Raw genomic sequence first — 15,759 nt, 5'->3', positions numbered from 1 at the left:
AGCACAAGCAAGAATAGCAATGGAGTGTCTATTTGTGGCACCATTTGTGGACTCTCTTGCTTTGTTAGAAGAGTGGAAGGAAATTAAAGAATTTGGTGATTTTCAAAGCGGATTTGGTTCATTGCAAGGGGTCGGATTTAGCAATGAAAGCTTAATGGAAGCCAAAGTAATGGTGAGTGAAGGGGCAAGTTTGTATAGTGTGAGGATAGAAGGAGAGTATGAAAACGAAATGGTGTTGGAATGGAGAGGATCTCCCTTAGTCAGAGTTTATGCATGGAGATGATGATGCATTGACATGTACACAGTACACTCATTAATTAATTTGTATCTCGTTCCTCTCGCTCGTTAATACATTAAAAAAATAAAAAGAATGAATAAAGAATTCATAAAGAAATGGGTGCGTGCAGAGGAAAATCCAACCTTATCTCCAGCCTACTTTCCTTTCTCCCTCACGCTCCTCTCTCACGCAAATCACCATCACCTCCTTGCGCAAATCACTCAACTGGTCACGACCTCTCCTCCCTCTCCAGCCAGCAACCGGTCATGGCCTCCTCCCTCTCCGGCCAGCAACCAGTAACTGCTCACGGCCTCCTCCCTCTTCAATCAGCAACCAGCAACTGCTCATGGCCTCTCCTCCCTCTCCAGCCAGCATCCAGCAACTGCTCAAAGCCTCCTCCCTTTCCAGTCAGCCTTTCATGGCAAGCAACATTGTTTCCTCCTCTCTCTTGGCTCTCTCGGTAAACATTAAGTGAGCGGTGGCTTTTTTCAGCTTGTTCTTTTTCTTTTAATTTTCTGTTATGTGAAAGATCTGGCACGTATTGTGGAATTTAAACTTGTTCAGTTGGTGGGTGTCATTGGAATTGTTCTTTTTCACTCTGCTTTTTCTGTTATGTGAAATATCTGGCACGTCTTGTGGAATTTAAGATTGTTTTTTTGGTGGGTCTCGTTGGAATTTAAGCTTCTGAAATTGTTTTGGAATGTAATGGGAAGTTTGAATCTATTGTTAATTTGTTGGGTTTTTTTTCCGCATTCCATGTGCTTGTTAAAAGTCTTATCTTTGCTGCTTGTGATTAACTTCCAGGATGCATGCTTGCTGTAATTTTTGCTCTCTTTTTAACTTCCAGGATTGCATGCTTGCTGTAATTTTAACTTCCAAGATGTCATCTAGTACAAATGAAACTCGAAATTCATTGCAAATATGTAACGAATGCGGTGAGCAAATGGAGTTGTTTACGTCATGTACTACAAAGAATCCAAATCGTAAATTTTGGAAATATAGAGGATGTAAGAACTTTGAATGGGTAGAAGACCGTAAATCCTGTAAAGAGAAAATTGATTTGTTAGTGGAGGAAGTTAAAAAGTTGGCATTGGAGATTGAATGCTTGTCTGTTAAGTTTTAATTATGTGAAGCGCAGAGGGGATTGTTTAATGATGAACTTCGAAGAAGACAAACACTATGTTATGATTTCATTATAATACTTGTAATTATTTTACTATGTTTTATATTGAAGATTTTTTTTAAAGTTCTTTTAATTTGTACTATGATTTGGTTATAAATTGTTCTAATTTGGTGATACATTCATAATTAGCCACCAAAAGAAAAGCCCGTCAAAATATTGTTATAATTTCAATCTTCAAGTCCGCTTTGAGCTTGCATTCTTTGCTTTAAATCCTGAGTTAAATGTTGTGGCTCCATGGAAGGAATACTATTGAATATGCTACAAAGCACAACGTGCCTGTTCCTGTAACAAAAAAATCCATATATAGTAGAGACCGGAATTTATGGCACTTGAGCCATGAGGTGACTATCATATGATAGATCTTCATTCATAATGTCATTGATTGAAAACGATTGTGCAGTCTTTTATACTTGTGGCATTGAATGGGGACATCTTGGAAGATCCATAAAATGAGCCGAAAAAAGAAATGTACATGATATATGTTGATCCAGAATGTGCACCTAACATCTCTAGTTCATTATGTACATGCAAGCCATGGAATGATAGTGAAAATACTTGTAAACATTAACACAAATCTAAGTGAAATGACAGTGAAAATAATCGAAACAAGTTCAAGTCAAACATCAATTTGTCGTCTCAAGCCAAATCTAGCTGAAATAATAGTGAAAATAATCAAAACAAATACAAGTCAAACATCAATTGCGGCAATTGTTGTCTTCATTACATTGTTGATGTAACAATTGTTGAAAATTTCCACTTGCAGATCCTTCATACGTCATCGAAGGAAAAGAATAATGCGACTGCAAAGCATACTGTGGGACAAGCATGATAGCCATGCCTTAAATAGCCACGTAAATGTCTCCGTATATATCCTCGTGAGAATCAATCCGCATCCTAACAAAATAGATTGCCCATGATGATTAACTCCGACAAAAGGGGCAAACGGCATATCATACTTGTTCGTAAGATACGTGGTGTCAAATGTGACAACGTCCCCAAAATACATTCTTCAATCGATCCTGCTCATCCAAGTCAATGCTAAAAAAAAAAACACATCGCATTCTGCTTGTTTTTTCTCGAAGTACTTTAAAATTGTCATAGCATCTCATTCTCTAAGATGTAATCGTCTTGCTTTATCAATAAGATTTATACAATCTTTTTCTAAAAATGACATATTTTCACGCCCACCAGCTTCGACAACAATAGAATTAAAATTTTGGGCAATGTTAATTCCCGCAGAATCATTCATTTCAATTCGTTTTTTTACACTTGCACTAATTCTATGGTTACAAGGGAAATATCTTTCTTTGTCCGGACTCAATCCATGATCATGCTGAAGGTTTAAAGTTCGAAGAATCCATTTTCCCTCTTCATTTACACAACCTCCGATTTTAGCTTCACAACCAGTTTTCACAACAGGTTTCAGCTTCAGCAAATTAGTAGATCTACTATCTGCTTTGCCGCTACGGCCACATGCAAAGGTCGCATATTTTACAGTCTTGTCGCTTCTTTTCTTACTAGTTAGTTTCTTCACGGGAAACCCTTCTTGTCTACCGTATGCTTTGTAAAACTCAAACATTTCCTCATAACCATCAAATAACATACCAAGAGTTGGCTCAAATTTTTTCAGTCGCACATCTTCAATTGCACGCTCATTTTCAAAATTTTCCATTCCTACAAAATAATTAACATTTATATTCAGTTTTAAAAAAATTAAATTTACAAAATTTCTAAACCAAATAGAATTGAAATAAAACAAAATTCATAACATAAACCACAACAACTCCAGAAGCAGAATCATTTTCAAAATTGACATATGACAGTGCATGCAGAAATAGATAGCCAAAAATAAAGTATCCTTGTGAAACAGAAAATTTACGGAGCATTAACTGCTAATGTTGTCACTTGATAAACACACAAACTTATAGAAACACCAAAGTTGAACAAGCTCAGCAACTTAGCTTATTACATTGCTTAAATTCCAACAAGACCCACCAAAAGAACAAGCTTAAATTCCACAATACGTTCCAGATCTTTCACATAACAGAAAATTAAAAGAAAAAGAACAAGTTGAAAAAATCCACCGCTCACTTAATGTTTGCCGAGAGAGAGGGGGAAACAGTGCTGCTTGTCGTGAAAGGCTGGCTAGAGAGGGAGGAGGCCGTGAGCAGTTGCTGGTTGCTGGCTGGAGAGGGAAGAGGCCGTGACCAATTGTTGGCTGGAGAGGGAGGAGGTCGTGACCGGTTGCTGACTAGAGAGGGAAGCCTTGAACATTTGCTTTGGTTGGAGAGGGAGGTTGTGAATAGTTACTAAGTTGAGAAGATGGTGATTTGCGTGATTTGTGTGAGAGAGGAAAGTGAAAGCCTGCGTGAGGAAAGTGAAAGCCTGCTAGATTTCACGCGCCATTTCTTTATTCAATTTTTTTTTAATGTTTTAACAAGCAAGAGGAATGAGAGGCGAAACGGCCGTAACTACTGTCGTTTCTCTCGTCATTCTCTCATCCCTCTCACTACCTAATAGCACTCTATCTTTTAATATTGGACAATTTAGTCACCATAATTTTCAGATGGGCCAAGGCCCAACCTATCTTCCGTTAACCAAATGGTGCGCCTGGAAGTCAGTGTGTGTCGGGTGAGCATCTCGACGTAGGAGAATTTTGGTTGAGTCACAAAAGGGACCAATCATGCTAATTCAATTATTCAAACAAAAGAAAAAGATTGGTACGTGGTAGATGGATAGATAGATACTTGATTGGTGCTGATTAAATTAATCTACCTCGCATTAATAAGAAAAAGGAAAAAGGAAAGAGGAAAAAGGATTATTTTGGGTATCAATAATATCTTTTCTTATTTAAGCACATGGATTCATTCAATCGTATATATTAGTCTTCTGTAAAGACTTTTTCAACTTGCAAAATTGTTAGTAGAGTTGCGTATGATGCATGCATAGCAATCTTAGCAAGCGGGTCAATAAACAAAGAAAAAATCAACAGAACGTTCTCATATCTCATATCTCCCTTCGCAACACGGCAAATTTAGTAACTAGTTACTCTTAGATTCCCATTTTCATGGACTGGCTTGCTTTCTCTGAAGACTGTCACGCGCATGATGATTGACTATAGTTTCAAGTCTCATTTGTGTTGCTTAGAACCCCATAACACTTCAACTAGTTGTATTAACTCGTTTCATTAACTTTGAGGTACAAAAAAATTTCTTTTAGTTTGTTGTTTAATATGAGACGAACGTACCGCATCATTTGTGAATCCAAGACGTATAGTGCATTTTAATGCAGGTGTTTTCATTTTAAAATTCGACCAATTTGATGATGATGATGATGAAAGAGAAATATCCAAACATGTAACATAATTTTACTCATTAATGATTCTGTGAGGACCGAACGTGGTTAGGGAAATCTGCTTAACCAAACCTTAACTCTAAAATGCATGATTTGACTTGGACAACTTCAAGTCTTCAAGTCCTTTATTGTTGTGCCGTCGTCATTAATTCTTACGCATTTCTGATCTTATGATCATTTATAAAATCATGAACCCCTCTTGTGCTTTGGACTCAACACAAAATCTTCACTTTTCTCTAAATTACCCTCATGGCCTTAACAGTTTCATTCGCTTTGCGTCTCTTCTTCTTTCCTGTAATTGCTGCACTTTCCCAGCAAAAAGAAGAATTCATCTTCAATGGATTCAATGAAACTAAAACAAACCAAGGTCTGATTACTAGAGAAAGAGCTTCTATTCTCAAACCCTCTGGTGCACTCAGACTCACTGACAATGCACATAACGTTATAGGCCATGCCTTCTATAATAAACCAATTCAAATGCTTGATAAAAGTACTTCTTTGTCATCAAAACCAAATGCTTCTTCTTTCAGCACATGTTTTGTGTTTCAAATAGTGACTCCAAATTCAGGCCAAGGAGGCTTTGGCCTTGCCTTCACAGTGTCTCCTCAACCAAGCTTTCCCGGCGGCAAAGCTGAGCATTACTTGGGTATTTTAAACTCAACCAACGATCACAAGCCCTCAAACCATTTGTTTGCTATTGAGTTTGATACTGTTAATGGTTACAATGAAACCTCAGACTCTCAAGGAAACCACGTCGGCATCAATGTCAATAGCATGAAATCGATAAAATTAGAGCCTGCTGCTTATTATGAAAACGGCACAAAGGAGGATTTCACCTTGGAGAGTGGCGATCCTGTCCAGGCTTGGATAGATTATGATGGAGTGAATAGACTTGTGAACGTAACAATATGTCCTATGAATAAGAAAAATAAGCTCTCATTTCATTTTGGGAAACCATCACAGCCCCTACTGTCTCTTCCCCTCGACTTATCGCCTGCGTTCCAAGAAACCATGTATGTTGGCTTCTCAGCATCTACGGGTAGAAAAGTAAGCTCTCATTTCATTTTGGGATGGAGTTTTTCAATGAATGGAGCAGCCCCTTCTCTCAATCTTTCGCAGCTTCCATCTCTGCCAATAGAAAGAAGCTCATCTAATTCTTTTAGTCTCCAAATCAAGATTCTTATTGCCGCGTTATCTACTGTGGCTGTAATTTTGTTGGGTACGTTACTCATCTTTAAACTATATAGAAGGATAGCACAGTTCGAGATTCTTGAAGATTGGGAGCTGGATTGTCCTCACAGATTCAGATACAGTGATCTTTACACAGCTACTAAAGGTTTCAAACAGAGTGAAGTGATAGGAACTGGTGGCTTTGGTGAAGTTTACAAAGGGGTTTTGCCTACAAGTGCTACTGAAGTTGCGGTGAAGAAAATCTCGCGTAATTCAATTCAAGGAATGAGAGAATTCGCTGCAGAAATTGAAAGCTTGGGACGGTTAAGGCACAAGCATTTGGTTAATCTCCAGGGCTGGTGCAAGCGAAAACGCGATCTGCTTTTAGTCTATGATTACATCCCAAACGGAAGCCTTGATTCTCTGCTCTTTGATAACGAAAACTTTGTGTTAAGCTGGGAACAGAGGTTCAATATCATCAAAGGGATAGCAGCTGGGCTGTTATATTTGCATGAAGAGTGGGAGCAGGTTGTGATTCATCGCGACGTGAAGTCTGGCAACGTGCTAATAGATGCTGATATGAATGCAAGGCTTGGGGACTTTGGCCTTGCCAGGCTCTTTGATCATGGCAAAATTTCACACACAACAAATGTTGTGGGCACCATTGGGTACATAGCACCCGAATTAGCCCGCACAGGCAAGGCTTCTTGCAGCACCGATGTGTTTGCATATGGGGTTTTGCTTCTTGAAATTGCAACAGGGAGACGACCTATTGATTCAGATCACTTCATTTTGGTCGATTGGGTGCTGGAGTTTCAACATTTAGGTCAAGTTCTTGATGTTGTTGATCCAAATTTGGGGTCAAGTTATGTTGTTGAAGAGATGGAGTTGGTTTTGCAATTGGGTTTGCTGTGCTCACATCAGAAAGCTGAAGCTAGGCCTACAATGAGACAAGTATTGAGGTACCTCAATGGGGATGAATTGCTTCCAATAATTGATAATTGGAGCTCTCTTGATTCTCAAAGGTCTGAAATGAACTCAAGATATTTGGAAATAATTTCTACTGACAATATCACAACATCACAGCTTTCATCATCCTTTGGTGTCATCTCTTCTAATTCTATTGAAGCTGGTAGGTAATTGTACATGTCTTTGATTATTTCTTTTTCTATTTTCTTTGTTGTTGATTAGAAATTGCATAAGTCTAGTTGCATTAAAAGCAACTTGTTACTTTTTAGTCACTACAAACTTTTTTTTTTTCAATGTTGTTCTGCTTCTTATTTCTTAAAATATTTCACATGAAAAAAAAAACTCTAATAAATGGCAATAGAAGCTAATAAATTTTTTAAATGTTGTTTAAAATTTAATATAATCCATTTAAATTGAGAAGGGGACTACGGTGCCCATCGGTACCAACAACCCTTTGGAGATTTTAACAAATTGTATCAATTTAAACATTAAAAATCCTACTTGATAGATTTAATTGGATAATTGAAGTGGTATTGTTCTTTGCAATAATATACTTAAATTGATTTCTCAACTGATATGGTATTTTATGTGTCATCCGTTAATTGAATTGTAGGAATAAATATTATAATAATTTAATAATAAAATTAATTAATTTTATACCTATGATAATAAATGATTTCTATCATATTAATCTCAACTAAGTTACAATAGCATTTCTCATGTTCCAAATTACCAAAAGCTATTTCAAAAAGTTTATCCCCAACGGGGAGGCGTTACGAAATAATAATAATAATAATAATAATAATAATAATAATAATAATAATAATAATAATAATAATAATAATAATAATAATAATAATAATAATAATAAAAATAATAATAATAATAATAAAAATACTTTAAAAATTGTGAATATACTCAATGGATGATACATCACACTTGGAATATATAACATTATTTTAAACATATTAGTCTAATTTATATAAATGAATGGATATATTTGAATTTTAATTTGTAACTAAAGCTAAGTACCGAGTATATAAATAGGTGCACCATTAGTTAAAAACTATATGTCAATTAGAAGTGAGAGTTTTGAAATCAAGCAGAAATTAGCATTTACAAACATCCCTTATATTAACTTGAATTCGGTTAATTCTAGTCCAAAATTGAAGATGAAAGGATATGAAAGCCTCACAAAGATGAATAATAATAATAATTAATTATTAGGTGTAAATGAGACTAAAGCGTTTGACAAAATTGATGATTCTTCATGAATAACAAACCTTACATTAATGATTCTCTAACCCAAAGTTTTGTGATCGCTTAGATGAACTTTAAGGAAACTTCTTATATGGATGTAAAGTCATAAATTATTGCTTGACTTTGAGCAAAATCTATGTGGCTAACATTTAATTCACCAATAGCGTGATAAGACAAAAATGGTCCATTTGTGTAGCTGCAATGAAAAAGATCAGAGCTTTCCTCATACCGCAAAAGCTGTTTACACCACACATTTTCATGAACTTTCAAATCATCATTGTCACAATCACTGTTCAATTTAAATGTCATCTGACTTTGAATTTTCAAGTCTTCCATTTTCCCTATGTATTATCATTTTTCTCTTCTACAGTTTAAAAAATATTATGCCCATGTTCTCTTTCTAGTTCATAATTGTTTATAGAACTTCGCTGATACAAGCAAATTAAAGCATATTTTAGTCAACCATCACATTCCCCATGGACATGGGAAATTATTCGGCACTGTTTCTCTTATTCTTCTTCTTCATCCGCCTTAATATTGTTGCTCAATCTCAAAGCAGCAGCTTCATCTTCCAAGGATTTAATGGTGGTGCGACAAATCTTAGCTTACAGGGAGCTGAAATTATCAAGCCTAGTGGTGCACTTAAGCTCACTAACAGATCGCGTTATGTTATAGGCCATGCATTCTATGTCAAACCAATACAAATGTTTGATACAAGTGCTTCTCCATCTCCAAATGCTTCTTCTTTCAGCACAACTTTTGTCTTTGAAATATCAACCCCAAGATCAGGCCGCGGTGGCCATGGACTTGCCTTCTTGTTAGCTCCCTCGACGAAGCTTCCCGGTGCACAACCTGAGCATTACCTTGGGATCTTGAACTCAACAAACAATGGTGAGCCCTCAAACCATATTCTCATTGTTGAATTTGACACGGTTAACGGGTTTAATGACAAGGCGGAGAACCAAGGAAACCATGTGGGAATTGGCATCAACACAATGTTTCAAACAGATCAGAACCGGCTTCGTACTATATCAATGGCACAGATCATAAAGAAGAAATGACCCTCGAAAGCGGCGAGCCTATTCAAGCTTGGATTGAGTATGATGGCGAGCAAAAAGTTTTGAACGTAACAATAAGTCCTGCAGAGATAGGAAAACCAATGAGAGCTCTCATATCTTTTGGAGTCAATCTCACAGGCTACATTAAAGAAACTATGTACGTTGGCTTCTCGGCGTCTACAGGTGAAAAATCAAGCTCACATTACATTTTGGGATGGAGTTTTTCATTAAATGGAGTGGCTCCAGCACTTAATGTTTCCGAACTTCCTAAGCCACCAAAAGAGAAAGAACCCTCATCTTATAATCCTAAAATTTTAGCTCTTATTGTTTCTTTGTGTCTTGTGACTTTTCTTTTGTTGGGCACGTTGGTGTTTTTCCTGATATATAGAAAATGGTCAAATTCTGAGACTCTTGAGGATTGGGAAAAAGATTGTCCTCACAGGTTCAGATATAAGGATCTTTATGCAGCAACGAAGGGGTTTAAAGAGAGTGAGGTAATTGGAATCGGAGGGTTTGGTTCAGTTTACAAAGGTGTGTTGCCAACAACAGGAGGTGAAGTTGCTGTTAAGAAGATTACGCGTAATTCCCTTCAAGGAATGAGGGAATTTGCAGCGGAAATTGAAAGCTTGGGGCGTCTAAGGCACAAGAATTTGGTTAATCTCCATGGATGGTGCAAACAAAAGAATGATCTCCTTCTAGTTTATGAATATATCCCTAATGGAAGCCTCGATACTCTTCTTTTCAAACCGAAAGACGGCTCTGTTTTAGACTGGGAGCAAAGATTCAACATTGTTAAAGGCATTGCTTCAGGGCTGCTGTACCTGCACGAAGAATGGGAGCAAGTTGTGATTCATCGAGATGTGAAGCCGAGCAATGCGCTGATAGACGCAGAAATGAACGCGAGGCTAGGAGATTTTGGTCTTGCCAGGTTGTATGACCACGGCGGAATGCCTCACACGACCAATGTTGTGGGCACTTTTGGCTACATTGCTCCAGAATTGACTCAAACTGGCAAGGCTTCTACCAGTTCAGATGTTTTTGCATATGGGATTCTGCTTCTCGAAGTCGCGACTGGTAGAAGGCCTATCGGTTCAGGTGACTTACTTCTGGTGGAATGGGTAAGGGAATGCCATCAGCTGGGTCGAATCCTCGATGTGGCTGATCCATTGTTGAATTCAAGTTACGTAGTTAAAGAGATGGAACTGGTGCTGAAATTAGGCCTCATGTGCTCCCATAAGACACAATTTAGACCTACCATGAGACAAGTCATGCGGTACCTCAGTGGCGAAAAACAACTCCGTTTCAATAATGACTGGGGCTCTATTGATTATCGACAGGGATTTGATGAATTCAGCTCGAGGACATTTGACGAGATTTCTACCGGTACATTCAAATCATCACATCGTTCATCTTCCATTGTGTGAATTTCTTTCAGTTCTATGGACAGTGGCCGATACTGTCAGCAATGACACTAACTTTGTTTTCTTTCTTCAATTTGTTAATTTGCAATTTCTGTCTACCAAAAAGTTGTAGACTGATGGACGCTAGGAGATAGCCTAACACATTTGTGATGTATTTTGATACCGATTTATGATTAATTATTTTTCCTCAATTTGTTCTCAGTTTGCATGTACGTATACTCAAGTGTGTGTTCTCATTATGATGGGGCTTGTTTGCTCCTATCATGAGCCAAGCTATGTGCAGTGTGTCACTGGAACAAGAAAATGCATTCTGTTCAACATTATCGGAAGCCATTTATACTGATGCATCAAAACTTCTCATCGCTCATCCCCACGGTTCCATTGTCTCTTCCACTTCAACAGACGCCGGTCCGCAGAATCAGTAATCGGTCTCAAACCTTGTTACAGTATTCACACTGGTCGACACTCGAACACAACCAGTCAAATTGCACATTCCCGTGACTTTGATATGTTCATAATGAATTATTGAAACGTTTAATTGATTGTTCGATGATTTGAGTTACAAAAACGTTTACAAGGATGATGTTGCATCGGCTTCCTCCGATATATTACAGGCGTTGTTACAATGCATTATGTCCTTAACAATCATAAAAAAAAATCCAGAAGTAAGAAATAAAACAAATTCTCCATGCCCTGGAAAATAATACAACACAAAATCTCAAATTGCTTGCCTAGATATTCCAAAGCATTTGATTTCATTAAATTGTCCAGAATTGTAGCAGCATTCAGAAGAGTTTGGTAATTACTATCAGGAATCATAACCTGAAAGTGACTCAATAAACCACCGATTAGTGGCTGCTTTTAAACAACAAAGTTCAACAAGTAGCTGACCACCCTTTCCACAAAATGACCTCAATAATGCTAGTGCTTAACTAATTACTTCCTCCTTGTACCACAAAAAGTGGACACATAAGAACCCAGGACTAACTGCAATACGAAAGAAACATTGATACATGACATCACTGACTTGTAAGTTCCCCAGATATTTATAACCTTTATCAGAAAACTGAAGAAAGGAGAATTGACCCAGCATTAACAAAGGAAGACAATTGACCAGATATAATTATGTTCTTCATAGACGGGGGCCTTTTTGATCTCATGAAACCAGAACACGATTAATCATTCCCTGGGTCCAACCAGCAGTCTCCTTTAGCTGCTCATCATCTGATCGAAGACACTCACTCATAAAATCATTACAGAATGAGGAGTCTTTAAACAGCAGTTTTGTGTTCGGGCCCAGAGCATCGGCAAGATCACCCATCACAGCAACTGCTGCTTTTGTCACATTCTCATCCCTACAAACCATGGAAAAGATCAGGCCATGAGAACCACAACAGAAAATGAAAAGGAACCAAAATAGATTACAAATAGTGAGACTAGATGGGAGGTTGAAAAGAAGATACCTGTGGTTGTCTTTGAAGATTAATTCTATGAACTGCAAGAGATGTTGAGCATATGGCATCATCACCTCAGCCCTTGCACTCTTGAAGCCCTGGAGAATACCAGAATATGCCTCAAAGATGCTACTCCTGAGCTGGTTTCCATAATCTATTAATTCTTCATCTTCCATGTCCAACTGTGCACAAGCCTTAGCAGCTTCCTGCATCATTTGAAGTGCATGGGGGACATACTTCTCAAAATGCACTCCTATTGCAAGAGCAATGTCCCCAAAGCAAGATAAAATTGGAGGCTTAACAGAACGGTTGAGTTGACTATTTGACAGAGCATTGAGAAGAAGAGACATGATTCCATCACAAAATGGTAAGACCTTGTCATCCAAGGCACGACAGACATCACCAACTACCCCAACTGTAATGGCACAAACCTGATATTCCTCAGAGTTCTGCAACCCCATCTGCAGATACTGGTAGAACTCAGGCATATACTTCGCAAATTCTGGTCCAGTGGCATAAGCCAGAGCTCCAATTGCAAGCATTGCTTCCTCATGCACTGTAGAACTACGGCATGCAAACACCCTAAGGAACAATACCATAATTTGATCTGCCGTCTGGAGGATAAAGGATTTGGTGGCATCAGTACTACTAAATTTCTGGATAATGACCTGCAGAACACCACAAAGAGAAGCTTGCAAATCTCCTTGCTTTTCTCTATCATCTGATGACACAATCTGAAGTTCAAGAGTCTGTCCTAACCTGCCCATGATTGCTGGAAGTAGTTCTGCTATGATTTGAGATGTTTCAGTAATGTTAGAACACCTAACAACTTCATTCAAGGTTTCATAAGCAGCAGATCTGAGCTTTGAGCCACCAACATCAGTACGATCAGCAGCTCTAAGAAGTTCGGCAATGATACTTGTTAGGTAAGGTGAAAGAAGAGAAGAGCTTGGTCCAGCATCTTCATAACCCTGAGCAAGGTAATATATTGCCCCACAAACCTTCTCAGCCACATTTGGAGCATCCTTAATGCTCTCCAACAATACTGTCAAAATTCGTTGTAGATTTTCAGGGGAAATCACAGAAAATCCAGTAGCCGGGCAGTGCAATAACTCAAAAATGCGACTAAGAGTCCAGGCAGTTGTGTCCTTCACATGGTTGTTCTCATCCCTCATTGCATTAAGTAAAAAATCGAAACCAGCATGAACCAGTGGAGCAAGCTTGTCAATGGTTGGCCCTTCAAGGACAGAGCCAAATGCATAAGTCGCTGCCTCACGACAACGCCAATCTGACTTCACTATGTTAGCCTCCACAAAAGGCATAACAAGAGGCACAACCTCATCCCCAACTGTTCTAGCAACAAGACCAAGACATGTGCCACCAGCCATTGATATGTTCCAAATGCTATCATCCTGGTCCTGATCTTCTTCCTGCTTGAGCAAAGTTTCAAGCAACATAGGAACGAGAGATGACCGAGCCTTCTCTATAAAGTGGTAATTGGGAGAATCCGAGTCCCCAGTCTCTGGATTTTCAAACTCTTGAAGCTCTATCTCCTCATCACAGATGGAGCTCCAAAACTCAACCGCTTGGAGGGCAACAGCCTCTTCGTCACCCTTTACTGCATTTGATGTAAGCTCAAAGAGTGTCTGCATGTAAGGTTCAAGCACCTCATAATATGTTGACGCTATTGACACAAGACATTCAAAAGCAGCTTGTCTAATCTCCACCTCTTTGGACTTGGCAGTCTCACAAACTACCTTCATGATATAATTCCTCTCCATCTCATTTTGGAAGTTGGTCTGTGCAAAATCCAAGGCATTATATAAAGCTCTTGTTGCTGCAAGGCGAACCTCAGCACTATGTTCAGCAAGGTTCATGCCTTGGACAACAGCAGTGAGAACAGCATTCACTTCATCTTGCACGAGATCCTGATGGGAGATCTCCTCACAAACATATCCAAGGGTTTCCAAAGTTGCTTGTTTCAGTGCTGCAAGACTATCTTGCTGGGTCATATTGTTAAGCAATGATCGAATAAGTTCAGGCCACTGCTTCTGTGGAATCTCAATCGAAGCAATTTTTGCGATTACTTGTGCAGAAGTGTGCCTTGCCTCTGGCACAGGTGAAGCAAGTGTTCTCAAGAGTAAGTCTTTGACTTGTGATTTGTATGAAATGTCAATTGCCAGCCATTGCTTAGCAAGATCTTCCTTTGTCGTAGCATCTTTTGCATCTAAAGAGTTTTTAAGCATAATACCAGCCAATCTACGAGATTCAGTAGGTTTCTCATTGTTTACAAGCTCAACTGACAAGGATAAAAGAAATCCAGGGAGGTTCTGCTGCTGAAGCTGTCTAAGATTAGCCTCTGCCTCATTTCGGATATTTGCATCTGCTGATTGAGCAGCCAATAGAAACTGGGTAATCTCCATTGCCATTGTCCCAAACTAACACTGAAAACAATATCCTCAATCAGATTCATGATATTGAAATAAGAGAACCAACAATAAATAACTAACAATAAACATCCGATGAAACTCCAACCTCTAAGATGGCAAAAACAGTTTGAAACCACAAGATTAAGCACCAAAAACTTGAAAAAATAATATTGAATGTAAAATTATGTATTTATAAATAAGAACATTTCACTCTATCTACAGTTGATATCATTATCATCCTCAATACCAAAATTGTATTTTAATCGAAAAACATCAGACTACTGCGACAGTAACCTCATCATATATCGTCAAACTATTTAGGTTTTCAAACGAACAAAAGCTAGCAATAAATCGAAGAAAAGCACAAACAGCAACACCCTATATAAGTTCACTTAAAAGCCCCAAAAAAAAAAAAACATTAACAACTAATCGCAAGTGAGATCCATAAAATACGAAACCCTAATCACCAAAAAAGTTCATCAAAAATACAAAAACAACTGCCCAAAAAAAAAAAAGCACTTCATAAGTAGATATTTAATCATCAAATAAACAAAGTCGAAATAAAGCTAAAAGTTTAGTTTAGATTAATAATACCTGAAGCTGATAATGAATAAATCAGCTAGAACTTTAAATTCACAACGGGAACCGGGTTTATCTCTCCTTCTCTCTCCTAAAATTCAAAAAGCCAAGAAGTTATGGGAGAGCGAAAAATTGAAAAACAATTTTAGTGTCGTTGAGAATTTGTTTTTTAAAGGTTTTATAGAAGGGCTTGAGAGAGTGAATTTGAGAGATATTTATAATGGAAAATGAATTCGAATGTTTAGAGAAGCGGGAGGAAGGGGGCATGTGAAAAGAAAAACCAACGGGCAGGGGTGGGCAGGGGGGATTTTGGCTGCCCGGAATCACCCACCACAGAAACCCTACTTTCTTTTTTTTTTGGGAAAATCTCCCACGTGTGGATGGTTGGCACGTGTTGGATTTCGAACCGTTGACAGTTTTGATTTGAAAATGCTGAAATTGTCTTTTTTCTTTTTTTTGAAATCTCCCACGTGTGGATGGTTGGCACGTGTTGGATTTTAAATCGTCGACATTTTTTATTTGAAAATACTCAAATTGTCTTTTTGGGCTGGGCTTTTCAACTTGGTATAAACCAATGCTTTGGACCCAAACTCCAAAAAATCTCG

General features: G+C 38.1%; 3 protein-coding genes across 3 annotated transcripts; 2 read left to right on the top strand and 1 right to left on the bottom strand.

Annotated features, from left to right (window-relative positions):
• The first annotated feature begins 5,039 nt into the window (after window positions 1-5,039).
• On the top strand, window positions 5,040-7,124 carry LOC18039846 (lectin-domain containing receptor kinase VI.3). The gene has a single exon (XM_006429403.2). It carries the CDS (start codon window positions 5,064-5,066, stop codon window positions 7,122-7,124), a length of 2,061 nt encoding a protein of 686 aa, XP_006429466.1. The 5' UTR covers window positions 5,040-5,063.
• Window positions 7,125-8,588: 1,464 nt separating this feature from the next.
• LOC18038327 (probable L-type lectin-domain containing receptor kinase VI.1) lies at window positions 8,589-11,052 on the top strand. Its single transcript, XM_024181473.1, is given in 3 exon segments — window positions 8,589-9,212; window positions 9,215-10,689; window positions 10,895-11,052. Coding segments are annotated over 3 exon segments (2,139 nt in total). The 5' UTR covers window positions 8,589-8,689; the 3' UTR covers window positions 11,036-11,052.
• A 372-nt stretch (window positions 11,053-11,424) lies between these two features.
• LOC18038326 (importin subunit beta-1) lies at window positions 11,425-15,449 on the bottom strand. The gene is made up of 3 exons (XM_006429401.2): window positions 15,170-15,449; window positions 12,156-14,590; window positions 11,425-12,047 (listed from the first exon to the last, which is right to left on the bottom strand). Exons 2-3 carry the CDS (start codon window positions 14,573-14,575, stop codon window positions 11,849-11,851), a joined length of 2,619 nt encoding a protein of 872 aa, XP_006429464.1. The 5' UTR covers window positions 14,576-14,590; window positions 15,170-15,449; the 3' UTR covers window positions 11,425-11,848.
• Window positions 15,450-15,759: the final 310 nt, after the last annotated feature.

Source organism: Citrus clementina, unplaced genomic scaffold (genome assembly GCF_000493195.1).
Source record: "Citrus clementina cultivar Clemenules unplaced genomic scaffold, Citrus_clementina_v1.0 scaffold_6, whole genome shotgun sequence".
NCBI lineage: Eukaryota > Viridiplantae > Streptophyta > Magnoliopsida > Sapindales > Rutaceae > Citrus > Citrus x clementina.
This window is presented reverse-complemented; position numbering and strand designations above follow the sequence as displayed.

What these genes read in the sequence shown, in the direction of transcription:
- LOC18039846 (XM_006429403.2), top strand. Translation starts at nt 5,064, where the DNA reads ATGGCCTTAACAGTTTCATTCGCTTTGCGTCTCTTCTTCTTTCCTGTA.
- LOC18038326 (XM_006429401.2), bottom strand. Translation starts at nt 14,575, where the DNA reads ATGGCAATGGAGATTACCCAGTTTCTATTGGCTGCTCAATCAGCAGAT. An exon ending in ATCTTCAAAGACAACCACAG is followed by an intron (nt 12,048 to 12,155) that starts GTATCTTCTTTT and finishes CATGGTTTGTAG; the next exon opens with GGATGAGAATGTGACAAAAG.